Source organism: Cherax quadricarinatus, chromosome 83, assembly GCF_038502225.1.
Source record: "Cherax quadricarinatus isolate ZL_2023a chromosome 83, ASM3850222v1, whole genome shotgun sequence".
In the NCBI taxonomy this organism is placed as follows: domain Eukaryota; kingdom Metazoa; phylum Arthropoda; class Malacostraca; order Decapoda; family Parastacidae; genus Cherax; species Cherax quadricarinatus.
Window position 1 is genome coordinate 4,127,524 of NC_091374.1, and position 15,610 is coordinate 4,143,133.

Sequence of the window (15,610 nt, forward strand, 5' to 3'; positions counted from 1 at the left end):
TAATAAAAAATTTATTTATGGAATTGTCTAGTTTTTATTGAATTTGCATAGCATTTATGATACCTTATTCTTACAGGAACCTTCAGAACCTGCTGATTTTAACTGCCATAAAGGCTGATCACACTCGTGTTATGGACTACATCACTCGTCTTGATAACTACGATGCACCTGACATTGCCAATATTGCCATTGGCAACCAGCTTTATGAAGAAGCCTTTGCTATATTCAAGAAGTTTGATGTGAATACTTCTGCTATTCAGGTAGGTTGTTCACTTATTTTGTAGTTGGTTCCTCTTTATTTTATATGCTAATTGGGCATCCCGAGCAGAGATGGCTTTTCTCTGAAGCCATACCATTTCCTCACATTATTTGAGACTGCTTCACATTGACTTGGAACTTTTCAGTAATTGTCTATTTGTTTACCAGTTAACCCATTTGCTGGATGGCCTACCTAAAGTGCAAGCCAAAAATGTTTTACCAGAGCTAGTTTTCATTTACTTAGGCTTCTGTTACTTTTGGTAGGGTGACTTGAAAATGGTTGAGGTATTTTTGTAAATGATCCCCATTAGATTTAATCTTGACAGAAGCACTTGCTGGTAATTACTTTCATACCAAAGTTTCATATTATAGATTATCTTAGTTTTGTTAAATCTTTAATACAGTATATCAAACATTACAACTTAAAGTTCCTATTACATTTGAAAGAATTTACTACAGTATTTGTTATTTCCTCTCTTAAGAGCCTAAATTTTCAAACAAGAGAAAGGCCTTTGTGAATAACAATAAAAAAAGGCACAATACCGTGACTAGAAACTGTTGTGGTTTTTAAGAAGCCAGAAAATGTCATTGACATGCCTGTTAAGGATCTTCAAATACCATGCATACAGATACCATAATAGTATTGTCAATAATGATGGCTCAGGTCAACAACTAACACGGTTTGCTTTAGGATCTCGTATAGCGTACTGAAGCAAGGTTCATAAACTTGTGATGGCTTAAACACAGAGATCAATTCTGCACGTTTCAATCGATGGTTAGCCTGACTACTACTACTACTACTACACGAGTTGCTTGCAAAATTCTGAAATTAAAATCTCTACGTTTTTAAAAATATTTAGTTACTGCACAAGGTATCGGTTTAAATATAATTTTTATGGATATTCTATACTGATATTACCAATCATATGACAGTATGGTGTAGGAGGTAGGTTACTGAAAGCAGTGAAGAGTTTTTACGAGGATAGTGAGGCTCAAGTTAGAGTATGTAGGAAAGAGGGAAATTTTTTCCCAGTAAAAGTAGGCCTTAGACAAGGATGTGTGATGTCACCGTGGTTGTTTAATATATTTATAGATGGGGTTGTAAGAGAAGTAAATGCGAGGGTCTTGGCAAGAGGCGTGGAGTTAAAAGATAAAGAATCACACACAAAGTGGGAGTTGTCACAGCTGCTCTTTGCTGATGACACTGTGCTCTTGGGAGATTCTGAAGAGAAGTTAGAGATTGGTGGATGAATTTGGTAGGGTGTGCAAAAGAAGAAAATTAAAGGTGAATACAGGAAAGAGTAAGGTTATGAGGATAACAAAAAGATTAGGTGATGAAAGATTGGATATCAGAGGGAGAGAGTATGGAGGAGGTGAACGTATTCAGATATTTGGGAGTGGATGTGTCAGCGGATGGGTCAATGAAAGATGAGGTGAATCATAGAATTGATGAGGGAAAAAGAGTGAGTGGTGCACTTAGGAGTCTGTGGAGACAAAGAACTTTGTGCTTGGAGGCAAAGAGGGGAATGTATGAGAGTATAGTTTTACCAACGCTCTTATATGGGTGTGAAGCGTGGGTGATGAATGTTGCAGCGAGGAGAAGGCTGGAGGCAGTGGAGATGTCATGTCTGAGGGCAATGTGTGGTGTGAATATAATGCAGAGAATTCGTAGTTTGGAAGTTAGGAGGAGGTGCGGGATTACCAAAACTGTTGTCCAGAGGGCTGAGGAAGGGTTGTTGAGGTGGTTCGGACATGTAGAGAGAATGGAGCGAAACAGAATGACTTCAAGAGTGTATCAGTCTGTAGTGGAAGGAAGGCGGGGTAGGGGTCGGCCTAGGAAAGGTTGGAGGGAGGGGGTAAAGGAGGTTTTGTGTGCGAGGGGCTTGGACTTCCAGCAGGCATGCATGAGCGTGTTTGATAGGAGTGAATGGAGACAAATGGTTTTTAATACTTGACGTGCTGTTGGAGTGTGAGCAAAGTAACATTTATGAAGGGATTCAGGGAAACCGGCAGGCCGGACTTGAATCCTGGAGATGGGAAGTACAGTGCCTGCACTCTGAAGGAGGGGTGTTAATGTTGCAGTTTAAAAACTGTAGTGTAAAGCACCCTTCTGGCAAGACAGTGATGGAGTGAATGATGGTGAAAGTTTTTCTTTTTCGGGCCACCCTGCCTTGGTGGGAATCGGCCAGTGTGATAATAAATAAATAAAAATGACAGTGCTGTCAAAGAAGCTACACCTTTGTAATTACAAAGGTTTGCAATTACTTTTGTATCCTTCTATTGTTAAAGCCATTTTAAAATACAATGAAAATCAGTGGTGCAGCTATCCTTTCAATCTGGAAAGAAATGGCCTAAGCCTGGATTTCCGTCTGGGAATGGTTAAAAATCACTAGTTGCTGAAAAAATCTAAGATTTTAAAAATGTTTTTCAGTTTGGGAAGTTTGTTACACTGGGGTTGTGTTACTAATAGATTGATAACAGGCAAGATATTATGACAGGCTTTTATGACTTTCCCTATTTCCCTGCAAATTTAGTTAAGTAATTATGAAGGGACAAATGCTTTGTAATGTTTGAATCCAAGAAGTGTTCATGTTTACTATTGTGTATATTTGACCCTACATTTAAATGGTCTCTTCCACAGGTTTTGATTGAGCATATTGTCAACCTGGACCGGGCCTACGAGTTTGCTGAACGGTGTAATGAGAGTGCAGTATGGAGCCAGTTAGCTAAAGCTCAGCTTCAGCAGTCATTGGTGAAAGAAGCAATTGACTCTTTCATTAAGGCAGATGACCCAACTGCTTACATTGATGTTGTTGACACTGCACACAGGACAGGTTAGTGCTTTACAGGAGCAGTGCATGTGTTTCAATATAGTTTTGATTTTATTTGAAATTCCTTGGAGATGATATTGGTGTTTATTATATATACTTAAACTTGTGTTTTTTTTTTTCTTTTTAAATTTAGGTCACTGGGAAGACTTGGTTCGCTACCTGGTTATGGCACGTAAAAAGGCTCGGGAATCATATGTTGAGAGCGAATTATGTTATGCATATTCCAAAACCAACAGGCTAGCAGATCTGGAGGAATTTATTGCTGCTCCTAATCATGCTGATATACAGAAGGTAAGTCTCTAAAGAAGTGTCTTCCGAACTGGGATACCATCACACTTCTGGTGTATAATTATTGTATGAATGATGCTGAATGTATTTTCTCATTTTTGGGTCTCTGTACTTCAACAGGGGATAGCTAGTGTGATTAAAAAAAAAAGGTATTAAAACAGATTAAGGTAAGGTCCTTCCTATGATGTAATTTTTAAAGTGAATGCTAGGAATTTATTAAACGACTTCGTTATACTGAATTTAGTCAGTATAACTAAGATTTATTTTGATGTTTGGGATATTGTGAACTATAGTAAATTAAAACTGCAAATTAGAAATTTACCTCTGGTTATTAATTTGACAATTTTTTTTTTTTTTTTTTTTTTTTATATAACGGCCGCCTCCCACCGAGGCAGGGTGACCCAAAAAGAAAGAAAATCCCTAAAAAGAAAATACTTACATAATCATTCAATATTAGATATTTAAGAAGCTTGTAGGTAGTAGGTTGGTAGACAGCAACTACCCAGGGAGGTACTACCGTCCTGTGGTAGTAGGTTGGTAGACAGCAACTACCCAGGGAGGTACTACCATCCTGTGGTAGTAGGTTGGTAGACAGCAACTACCCAGGGAGGTACTACCATCCTGTGGTAGTAGGTTGGTAGACAGCAACTACCCAGGGAGGTACTACCGTCCTGTGGTAGTAGGTTGGTAGACAGCAACTACCCAGGGAGGTACTACCGTCCTGTGGTAGTAGGTTGGTAGACAGCAACTACCCAGGGAGGTACTACCATCCTGTGGTAGTGGGTTGGTAGACAGCAACTACCCAGGGAGGTACTACCATCCTGTGGTAGTGGGTTGGTAGACAGCAACTACCCAGGGAGGTACTACCATCCTGTGGTAGTGGGTTGGTAGACAGCAACTACCCAGGGAGGTACTACCATCCTGTGGTAGTAGGAAGGTAGACAGCAACCACCCAGGGAGGTACTACCGTCCTGTGGTAGTAGGTTGGTAGACAGCAACCACCCAGGGAGGTACTACCATCCTGTGGTAGTAGGTTGGTAGACAGCAACCACCCAGGGAGGTACTACCGTCCTGTGGTAGTAGGTTGGTAGACAGCAACCACCCAGGGAGGTACTACCATCCTGTGGTAGTAGGTTGGTAGACAGCAACCACCCAGGGAGGTGCTACCATCCTGTGGTAGTAGGTTGGTAGACAGCAACCACCCAGGGAGGTGCTACCATCCTGTGGTAGTAGGTTGGTAGACAGCAACCACCCAGGGAGGTACTACCATCCTGTGGTAGTAGGTTGGTAGACAGCAACCACCCAGGGAGGTACTACCGTCCTGTGGTAGTAGGTTGGTAGACAGCAACCACCCAGGGAGGTACTACCGTCCTGTGGTAGTAGGTTGGTAGACAGCAACCACCCAGGGAGGTACTACCATCCTGTGGTAGTAGGTTGGTAGACAGCAACCACCCAGGGAGGTACTACCGTCCTGTGGTAGTAGGTTGGTAGACAGCAACCACCCAGGGAGGTACTACCATCCTGTGGTAGTAGGTTGGTAGACAGCAACCACCCAGGGAGGTACTACCGTCCTGTGGTAGTAGGTTGGTAGACAGCAACCACCCAGGGAGGTACTACCATCCTGTGGTAGTAGGTTGGTAGACAGCAACCACCCAGGGAGATACGACCGTCCTGCCAAGTGAGTGTAAAAGGAAAGCCTGTAATTGTTTTACATGATGGTAGGATTGCTGGTGGCCTTTTTTCTGTCTCATAAACATGCTTCTAAGCATGTTTATGAGTGAGGTGAAAGTGTTAAATGATGATGAAGGTATTTTCTTTTTGGGGATTTTCTTTCTTTTTTGGGTCACCCTGCCTCAGTGGGAGATGGCCGACTTGTTAAAAAAAAAAAAAAAAAAAATTGCAAGATTTCAGGTACGTCTTGCTACTTCTACTTACACTTAGGTCACACTACACATACATATACAAGCATATATATATATACACTCCCTTCTGGGTTTTCTGCTATTTTCCTAATAGTTCTTGTTCTTGTTTATTTCCTCTTACCTCCATGGGGAAGTGGAACAGAATTCTTCCTCCATAAGCCATGTGTGTTGTAAGAGGCGACTTAAATGCCGGGAGCAAGGGGCTAGTAACCCCTTCTCTTGTATATATTACTAAATTTAAAAGGAGAAACTTTCGTTCTTCCTTTTGGGTCACCCCGCCTCGGTGGGATATAGTTGGTACGTTGAAAAAAAAGTGTGACATATGATCTGTAATATACTTGTGACTGTTTTGGAGTTCTGGCCCTTGGGACTGGAGCCAAACTTTTCTGCTTGACTGTTCAACCAGGCTGTTGCTGTTAGTGGCTTGTTGGCCTGCATAAATAACCATCACAGCCTGGTTGATCTGGCCCAGTTTTGTTATTGGACGTCTTATGTATTACAGAAGGTAGCAGGTGAGAAATGAATATAAAAGTATTTGGAGAGTTCCAAAAAATGTTTAAGGTGTGCCTAAAATTTTCTGATGCAAGTAGGATTTTTTTTCAATGATTGAAGAATAACGGGTAAAGAAAATAATTTTTATACCCGTGTCACTATATTTTGTTTTCCTTTATAGCTTTCTGGGGTTGCAACATCAAGAAATGTTCAGTGATCAAAGATAACCATATAGCCAAATTTTTTACCCACTATTAATAGTAATACTAGCAAATGGTTTTTTACTAGCTAAACTATTTTGGGCACAGAATGGTATAAATGGAAAAATTTTTTCTTCCCAGCAACGTGTTTGTTATTGCTTTCGTAATAGTTTGTATTTCGTATAGTGCTGTATCATGCTTTTTACATTTTCAGATTGGTGACCGGTGTTTTGATGATGGCATGTATGAAGCTGCAAAGCTCCTTTACAATAATGTTAGCAACTTTGCCCGACTAGCCATCACACTTGTACACTTGAAGGAGTTCCAGGGAGCTGTGGAATCTGCCAGGAAAGCCAACAGGCAAGTGTTATTATATTACAAGAAAAGAATTAGTAATAAGAAAATAGGGAAATAGTTTTAGATCAATTCTGTACAGCAGTGGCTTTAGTTTGGTCTTGATAGGAAATTTATTATGGATATAGAAGCATGTATCAGAAACCTTCCCTATGAGGATAGACTAAGGGCCCTGAATCTGCACTCTCTAGAAAGACGTAGAATTAGGGGGGATATGATTGAGGTGTATAAATGGAAGACAGGAATAAATAAAAGGGATGTAAATAGTGTGCTGAAAATATCTAGCCTAGACAGGACTCGCAGCAATGGTTTTAAGTTGGAAAAATTCAGATTCAGGAAGGATATAGGAAAGTACTGGTTTGGTAATAGAGTTGTGGATGAGTGGAATAAACTCCCGAGTACAGTTATAGAGGCCAGAACGTTGTGTAGCTTTAAAAATAGGTTGGATAAATACATGAGTGGATGTGGGTGGGTGTGAGTTGGACCTGATAGCTTGTGCTACCAGGTCGGTTGCCGTGTTCCTCCCTTAAGTCAATGTGACCTGACCTGACTAGGTTGGGTGCATTGGCTTAAGCCGGTAGGAGACTTGGACCTGCCTCGCATGGGCCAGTAGGCCTTCTGCAGTGTTCCTTCGTTCTTATGTTCTTATGTGGTTATTTTTTTCTCACTGGTTAGGTAGTGCAGAGGGGAGAAGATTTTTTTTTCTTCATCAGCACACTCAAGGATGGGGTGGGGATATTTGCTGTTTAGAGGGTCATCTGAATAGTTGTATCTATGCACCTCTAGCTGTATAGCCCTTGTGGTTTAGCACTTCTTTATTATAATAATAGTAATATGTGTCTCTGGCAGCACAGTGGTAGTATGAATGATGGTGAAAGTGTTTCTTTTTAGAGAAGTCATTAGGCTGAAAGATTGCCGTTTTGCTGCTGATATATGGCTACCTGTGTTTCTTGAATAGGTTTGAGATTACTCTTTGAACTCTATTTTGTTAGCATTTGGGATCTTGTATACTGCTTTAATTATATTTTCAAGATTTTGAAGGCCTTAGTAACATCTAGTATATTGTACTCCAAAGTCCTCTCTTGTTTTATAATTTTCTTGTTTAGTTCATTAGCATAATAAATTGCAATACCACCCTATTTCTTATTAGGTCTACAGTTGTGGATGGCTGTGTGTCCAGGTATGTTAAATTGCTTCTTCTTAGTCAGGTGTCTGATAGGATTGTAACTGAAGTTAACATTGAGAGCTTTCTGTAGAGCATTAAAATCATTGATCCAGCAGTTTGGTTGAACTCTTTTACTGTTATTGTTGCTATTGAGACTTTGGTAAGGTATGCATTTCAGGTATAGTGATTATAATTTTGGTCAAGATGTTAGCCATTGTTGATTGTTAGGCTGGGTTAAGTATAAATATGCATACAAGTTATGAAATGGGGAGGGTATTAAAATTAGTTTGAATATTGTATAGACAAATAAGCTATCAGTAGTCTAATGATAAATTAATTACAAAATTATGGTCTTAATAATGTGGCTATTTAAAGTTGGGAAGTTTGTAAGTAATAATTCCATCCCTAACCTCTCGCATCATAAAAATATTCGAAAGAGTGATGAGACAGCAGGTTACAAATTTCATGGACCAGCACAACCAACATAACCCGAACCAGCAAGGTTTTAGAGCATGACGATCATGTCTGTCGCAGCTGCTGAACCATTATGACAGAATTACGGAGGCACTGGAAGAAGACCAAAACGCAGATGTGATTTACACAGATTTTGCAAATGTGTTTGACAAATGCGATTATGGAGTGATAGCGCACAAAATGAAGGCCATGGGCATTACGGGGAAGGTAGGCAGATGGATTTTCGGTTTCTTAACACACAGAACACAAAAAGTAGTGAACAGGGCAAGATCCAGCATCAGAGAGGTCAAAAGCTCAGTGCCCCAAGACACTGTCCTATCACCTCTGCTGTTCCTCATCCTCATAGCAGACATAGACAAAAACACCCGGCACACTTTTGTATCATTTGCAGATGACACTAAATTATTTTTTATTTTATTATCACACTGGCCGATTCCCACCAAGGCAGGGTGGCCCGAAAAAGAAAAAATTTCACCATCATTCACTCCATCACTGTCTTGCCAGAAGGGTGCTTTACACTACAGTTTTTAAACTGCAACATTAACACCCCTCCTTCAGAGTGCAGGCACTGTACTTCCCATATTCAGGACTCAAGTCCGGCCTGCCGGTTTCCCTGAACCCCTTCATAAATGTTACTTTGCTCACACTCCAACAGCACGTCAAGTATTAAAAACCATGTGTCTCCATTCACTCCTATCAAACGCGCTCACGCATGCCTGCTGGAAGTCCAAGCCCCTTGCACACAAAACCTCTTTTACCCCCTCCCTCCAACCTTTCCTAGGCCGACCCCTACCCCGCCTTCCTTCCACTACAGACTGATACACTCTTGAAGTCATTCTGTTTCGCTCCATTCTCTCTACATGTCCGAACCATCTCAACAACCCTTCCTCAGCCCTCTGGACAACAGTTTTGGTAATCCCGCACCTCCTCCTAACTTCCAAACTACGAATTCTCTGCATTATATTCACACCACACATTGCCCTCAGACATGACATCTCCACTTCCTCCAGCCTTCTCCTCGCTGCAACATTCATCACCCATGCTTCACACCCATATAAGAGCGTTGGTAAAACTATACTCTCATACATTCCCCTCTTTGCCTCCAAGGACAAAGTTCTTTGTCTCCACAGACTCCTAAGTGCACCACTCATCCTTTTCCCCTCATCAATTCTATGATTCACCTCATCTTTCATAGACCCATCTGCTGACATGTCCACTCCCAAATATCTGAATACATTCACCTCCTCCATACCCTCTCCGTCCAATCTGATATCCAATCTTTCATCACCTAATCTTTTTGTTATCCACATAACCTTACTCTTTCCTGTATTCACTTTTAATTTTCTTCTTTTGCATACCCTACCAAATTCATCCACCATTCTCTGCAACTTCTCTTCAGAATCTCCCAAGAGCACAGTGTCATCAGCAAAGAGCAACTGTGACAACTCCCACTTTGTGTGATTCTTTATCTTTTAACTCCACGCCTCTTGCCAAGACCCTCGCATTTACTTCTCTTACAACCCCATCTATAAATATATTAAACAACCACGGTGACATCACACATCCTTGTCTAAGGCCTACTTTTACTGGGAAATAATTTCCCTCTTTCCTACATACTCTAACTTGAGCCTCACTATCCTCGTAAAAACTCTTCACTGCTTTCAGTAACCTACCTCCTACACCATACACCTGCAACATCTGCCACATTGCCCCCCTATCCACCCTGGCATACGCCTTTTCCAAATCCATAAATGCCACAAAGACCTCTTTAGCCTTATCTAAATACTGTTCACTTATGTGTTTCACTGTAAACACCTGGTCCACACACCCCCTACCTTTCCTAAAGCCTCCTTGTTCATCTGCTATCCTATTCTCCGTCTTACTCTTAATTCTTTCAATAATAACTCTACCATACACTTTACCAGGTACACTCTACAAACTTATCCCCCTATAATTTTTGCACTCTCTTTTGTCCCCTTTGCCTTTATACAAAAGAACTATGCATGCTCTCTGCCAATCCCTAGGTACCTTACCCTCTTCCATACATTTATTAAATAATTGCACCAACCACTCCAAAACTATATCCTCACCTGCTTTTAACATTTCTATCTTTATCCCATCAATCCCAGCTGCCTTACCCCCTTTCATTTTACCTACTGCCTCATGAACTTCCCCCACACTCACAACTGGCTCTTCCTCACTCCTACAAGATGTTGTTCCTCCTTGCCCTATACACGAAATCACAGCTTCCCTATCTTCATCAACATTTAACAATTCCTCAAAATATTCCCTCCATCTTCCCAATACCTCTAACTCTCCATTTAATAACTCTCCTCTCCTATTTTTAACTGACAAATCCATTTGTTCTCAAGGCTTCCTTAACTTGTTAATCTCACTCCAAAACTTTTTCTTATTTTCAACAAAATTTGTTGATAACATCTCACCCACTCTCTCATTTGCTCTCTTTTCACATTGCTTCACCACTCTCTTAACCTCTCTCTTTTTCTCCATATACCCTTCCCTCCTTGCATCACTTCTACTTTGTAAAAACTTCTCATATGCTAACTTTTTCTCCCTTACTACTCTCTCTACATCATTATTCCACCAATCTCTCCTCTTCCCTCCCGCACCCACCTTCCTGTAACCACAAACTTCTGCTGAACACTCCAACACTTTTAAATCTACCCCATACCTCTTCAACCCCATTGCCTATGCTCTCATTAGCCCATCTATCCTCCAATAGCTGTTTATATCTTACCCTAACTGCCTCCTCTTTTAGTTGATAAACCTTCACCTCTCTCTTCCCTGATGCTTCTATTCTCCTTGTATCCCATCTACCTTTTACTCTCAGTGTAGCTACAACTAGAAAGTGATCTGATATATCTGTGGCCCCTCTATAAACATGTACATCCTGAAGTCTACTCAAGTCTTTTATCTACCAATACATAATCCAAGAAACTACTGTCATTTCGCCCTATGTCATATCTTGTATACTTATTTATCCTCTTTTTCCTAAAATATGTATTACCTGTAACTAAACCCCTTTCTATACAAAGTTCAATCAAAGGGCTCCCATTATCATTTACACCTGGCACCCCAAACTTACCTACCACACCCTCTCTAAAAGTTTCTCCTACTTTGGCATTCAGGTCCCCTACCACAATTACTCTCACTTGGTTCAAAGGCTCCTATACATTCACTTAACATCTCCCAAAATCTCTCTCCTCTACATTCCTCTCTTCTCCAGGTGCATACACGCTTATTATGACCCACTTTTCGCATCCAACCTTTACTTTAATCCACATAATTCTTGAATTTACACATTCATATTCTCTTTTCTCCTTCCATAACTGATCATTCAACATTACTGCTACCCCTTCCTTCTCTAACTCTCAGATACTCCAGATTTAAACCCATTTATTTCCCCCCATCGAAGCTCCCCTACCCCCTTCAGCTTTGTTTCGCTTAGGGCCAGGACATCCAACTTCTTTTCATTCATAACATCAGCAATCATCTGTTTCTTGTCATCCACGCACATTCAAGCATCCCAGTTTTATAAAGTTTTTCTTCTCTTTTTTAGTAAATGTCTACAGGAGAAGGGGTTACTAGCCCATTGCTCCCGGCATTTTAGTCGCCTCATGCAACACGCATGGCTTACGGAGGAAAAATTCTTTTCCACTTCCCCATGGGCGGTAGAAGAAATAAAGAACAAGAGCTATTTAGAAAAAGGAGAAAAACCTAGATGGATGGATGGATGGATGGATGGATGTGTGTGTGTGTGTGTGTGTGTGTGTGTGTGTGTGTGTGTGTGTGTGTGTGTGTGTGTGTGTGTGTGTGTGTGTGTGTGTGTGTGTGTGTGTGTGTGTGTGTGTGTGTGTGTGTGTGTGTGTGTGTGTGTGTGTGTGTATATATGTATATATATATATATATATATATGTATATGTATATGTATGTATATATATATATATATATATATATATATAATATATATATATATATATGTATAGTCCCTTTATATAAAGGGAAAGGGGACAAAAGAGACTGTAAAAATTATAGAGGAATAAGCTTACTGAGTATACCAGGAAAAGTGTACGGTAGGGTTATAATTGAAAGAATTAGAGGTAAGACAGAATGTAGGATTGCGGATGAGCAAGGAGGTTTTAGAGTGGGTAGGGGATGTGTAGATCAGGTGTTTACATTGAAGCATATATGTGAACAGTATTTAGATAAAGATAGGGAAGTTTTTATTGCATTTATGGATTTAGAAAAGGCATATGATAGAGTGGATAGAGGAGCAATGTGGCAGATGTTGCAAGTATATGGAATAGGTGGTAAGTTATTAAATGCTGTAAAGAGTTTTTATGAGGATAGTGAGGCTCAGGTTAGGGTGTGTAGAAGAGAGGGAGACTACTTCCCGGTAAAAGTAGGTCTTAGACAGGGATGTGTAATGTCACCATGGTTGTTTAATATATTTATAGATGGGGTTGTAAAGGAAGTAAATGCTAGGGTGTTTGGGAGAGGGGTGGGATTAAATTATGGGGAATCAAATTCAAAATGGGAATTGACACAGTTACTTTTTGCTGATGATACTGTGCTTATGGGAGATTCTAAAGAAAAATTGCAAAGGTTAGTGGATGAGTTTGGGAATGTGTGTAAAGGTAGAAAGTTGAAAGTGAACATAGAAAAGAGTAAGGTGATGAGGGTGTCAAATGATTTAGATAAAGAAAAATTGGATATCAAATTGGGGAGGAGGAGTATGGAAGAAGTGAATGTTTTCAGATACTTGGGAGTTGACGTGTCGGCGGATGGATTTATGAAGGATGAGGTTAATCATAGAATTGATGAGGGAAAAAAGGTGAGTGGTGCGTTGAGGTATATGTGGAGTCAAAAAACGTTATCTATGGAGGCAAAGAAGGGAATGTATGAAAGTATAGTAGTACCAACACTCTTATATGGGTGTGAAGCTTGGGTGGTAAATGCAGCAGCGAGGAGACGGTTGGAGGCAGCGGAGATGTCCTGTTTAAGGGCAATGTGTGGTGTAAATATTATGCAGAAAATTCGGAGTGTGGAAATTAGGAGAAGGTGTGGAGTTAATAAAAGTATTAGTCAGAGGGCAGAAGAGGGGTTGTTGAGGTGGTTTGGTCATTTAGAGAGAATGGATCACAGTAGAATGACATGGAAAGCATATAAATCTATAGGGGAAGGAAGGCGGGGTAGGGGTCGTCCTCGAAAGGGTTGGAGAGAGGGGGTAAAGGAGGTTTTGTGGGTAAGGGGCTTGGACTTCCAGCAAGCGTGCGTGAGCGTGTTAGATAGGAGTGAATGGAGACGAATGGTACTTGGGACCTGACGATCTGTTGGAGTGTGAGCAGGGTAATATTTAGTGAAGGGATTCAGGGAAACCGGTTATTTTCATATAGTCGGACTTGAGTCCTGGAAATGGGAAGTACAATGCCTGCACTTTAAAGGAGGGGTTTGGGATATTGGCAGTTTGGAGGGATATGTTGTGTATCTTTATATGTTTATGCTTCTAGACTGTTGTATTCTGAGCACCTCTGCAAAAACAGTGATAATGTGCGAGTGTGGTGAAAGTGTTGAATGATGATGAAAGTATTTTCTTTTTGGGGATTTTCTTTCTTTTTTGGGTCACCCTGCCTCGGTGGGAGACGGCCGACTTGTTGAAAAAAAAAAAATAAAAAAAAACTATATATATATATATATATATATATATATATATATATATATATATATATAGGTAGTAGGTTGGTAGACAGCAACCACCCAGGGAAGTACTACCGTCCTGCCAGATGACTGTGAAACAAAAACCTGTAACTGTTTTGCATGATGGTAGGATTGCTGGTTTCTTTTTCTGTCTCATAAACACGCTAAGATAACAGGGATATCTTGCTACTCCTACTTACACTTTGGTCACACTTCACAGACACGCACATGCATATATATATATACATACATCTAGGTTTTCTCCTTTTTCTAAATAGCTCTTGTTCTTTTTTATTTCTTCTATTGTCCATGGGGAAGTGGAAAAGAATCTTTCCTCCGTAAGCCATGCGTGTCGTATGAGGCGACTAAAATGCCGGGAGCAATGGGCTAGTAACCCCTTCTCCTGTATACAATTACTAAAAAAGAGAAGAAGAAAAACTTTATAAAACTGGGTTGCTTAAATGTGCGTGGATGTAGTGCGGATGACAAGAAACAGATGATTGCTGATGTTATGAATGAAAAGAAGTTGGATGTCCTGGCCCTAAGCGAAACAAAGCTGAAGGGGGTAGGAGAGTTTCAGTGGGGGGAAATAAATGGGATTAAATCTGGAGTATCTGAGAGAGTTAGAGCAAAGGAAGGGGTAGCAGTAATGTTAAATGATCAGTTATGGAAGGAGAAAAGAGAATATGAATGTGTAAATTCAAGAATTATGTGGATTAAAGTAAAGGTTGGATGCGAGAAGTGGGTCATAATAAGCGTGTATGCACCTGGAGAAGAGAGGAATGCAGAGGAGAGAGAGAGATTTTGGGAGATGTTAAGTGAATGTATAGGAGCCTTTGAACCAAGTGAGAGAGTAATTGTGGTAGGGGACTTGAATGCTAAAGTAGGAGAAACTTTTAGAGAGGGTGTGGTAGGTAAGTTTGGGGTGCCAGGTGTAAATGATAATGGGAGCCCTTTGATTGAACTTTGTATAGAAAGGGGTTTAGTTATAGGTAATACATATTTTAAGAAAAAGAGGATAAATAAGTATACACGATATGATGTAGGGCGAAATGACAGTAGTTTGTTGGATTATGTATTGGTAGATAAAAGACTGTTGAGTAGACTTCAGGATGTACATGTTTATAGAGGGGCCACAGATATATCAGATCACTTTCTAGTTGTAGCTACACTGAGAGTAAAAGGTAGATGGGATACAAGGAGAATAGAAGCATCAGGGAAGAGAGAGGTGAAGGTTTATAAACTAAAAGAGGAGGCAGTTAGGGTAAGATATAAACAGCTATTGGAGGATAGATGGGCTAATGAGAGCATAGGCAATGGGGTCGAAGAGGTATGGGGTAGGTTTAAAAATGTAGTGTTAGAGTGTTCAGCAGAAGTTTGTGGTTACAGGAAAGTGGGTGCAGGAGGGAAGAGGAGCGATTGGTGGAATGATGATGTAAAGAGAGTAGTAAGGGAGAAAAAGTTAGCATATGAGAAGTTTTTACAAAGTAGAAGTGATGCAAGGAGGGAAGAGTATATGGAGAAAAAGAGAGAAGTTAAGAGAGTGGTGAAGCAATGTAAAAAGAGAGCAAATGAGAGAGTGGGTGAGATGTTATCAACAAATTTTGTTGAAAATAAGAAAAAGTTTTGGAGTGAGATTAACAAGTTAAGAAAGCCTAGAGAACAAATGGATTTGTCAGTTAAAAATAGGAGAGGAGAGTTATTAAATGGAGAGTTAGAGGTATTGGGAAGATGGAAGGAATATTTTGAGGAATTGTTAAATGTTGATGAAGATAGGGAAGCTGTGATTTCGTGTATAGGGCAAGGAGGAATAACATCTTGTAGGAGTGAGGAAGAGCCAGTTGTGAGTGTGGGGGAAGTTCGTGAGGCAGTAGGTAAAATGAAAGGGGGTAAGGCAGCCGGGATTGA

General features: G+C 40.4%; 2 protein-coding genes across 2 annotated transcripts in view; one reads left to right on the top strand and one right to left on the bottom strand.

Annotated features, from left to right (window-relative positions):
* Positions 1-15,610, top strand: part of Chc (clathrin heavy chain) — a 61,669-nt gene that overhangs the window by 34,643 nt on the left and 11,416 nt on the right. The window contains exons 16-19 of the mRNA XM_070102730.1: positions 77-260; positions 2,900-3,092; positions 3,223-3,380; positions 6,206-6,351. Of these exons, the coding sequence (XP_069958831.1) occupies positions 77-260; positions 2,900-3,092; positions 3,223-3,380; positions 6,206-6,351 (681 nt within the window). The remainder of the gene's footprint in view (positions 1-76; positions 261-2,899; positions 3,093-3,222; positions 3,381-6,205; positions 6,352-15,610) is intronic.
* The window catches only part of LOC128702152 (uncharacterized), a 173,650-nt gene that overhangs the window by 3,652 nt on the left and 154,388 nt on the right, over positions 1-15,610 (bottom strand). The gene's annotated exons all lie outside the window — the stretch shown is intronic.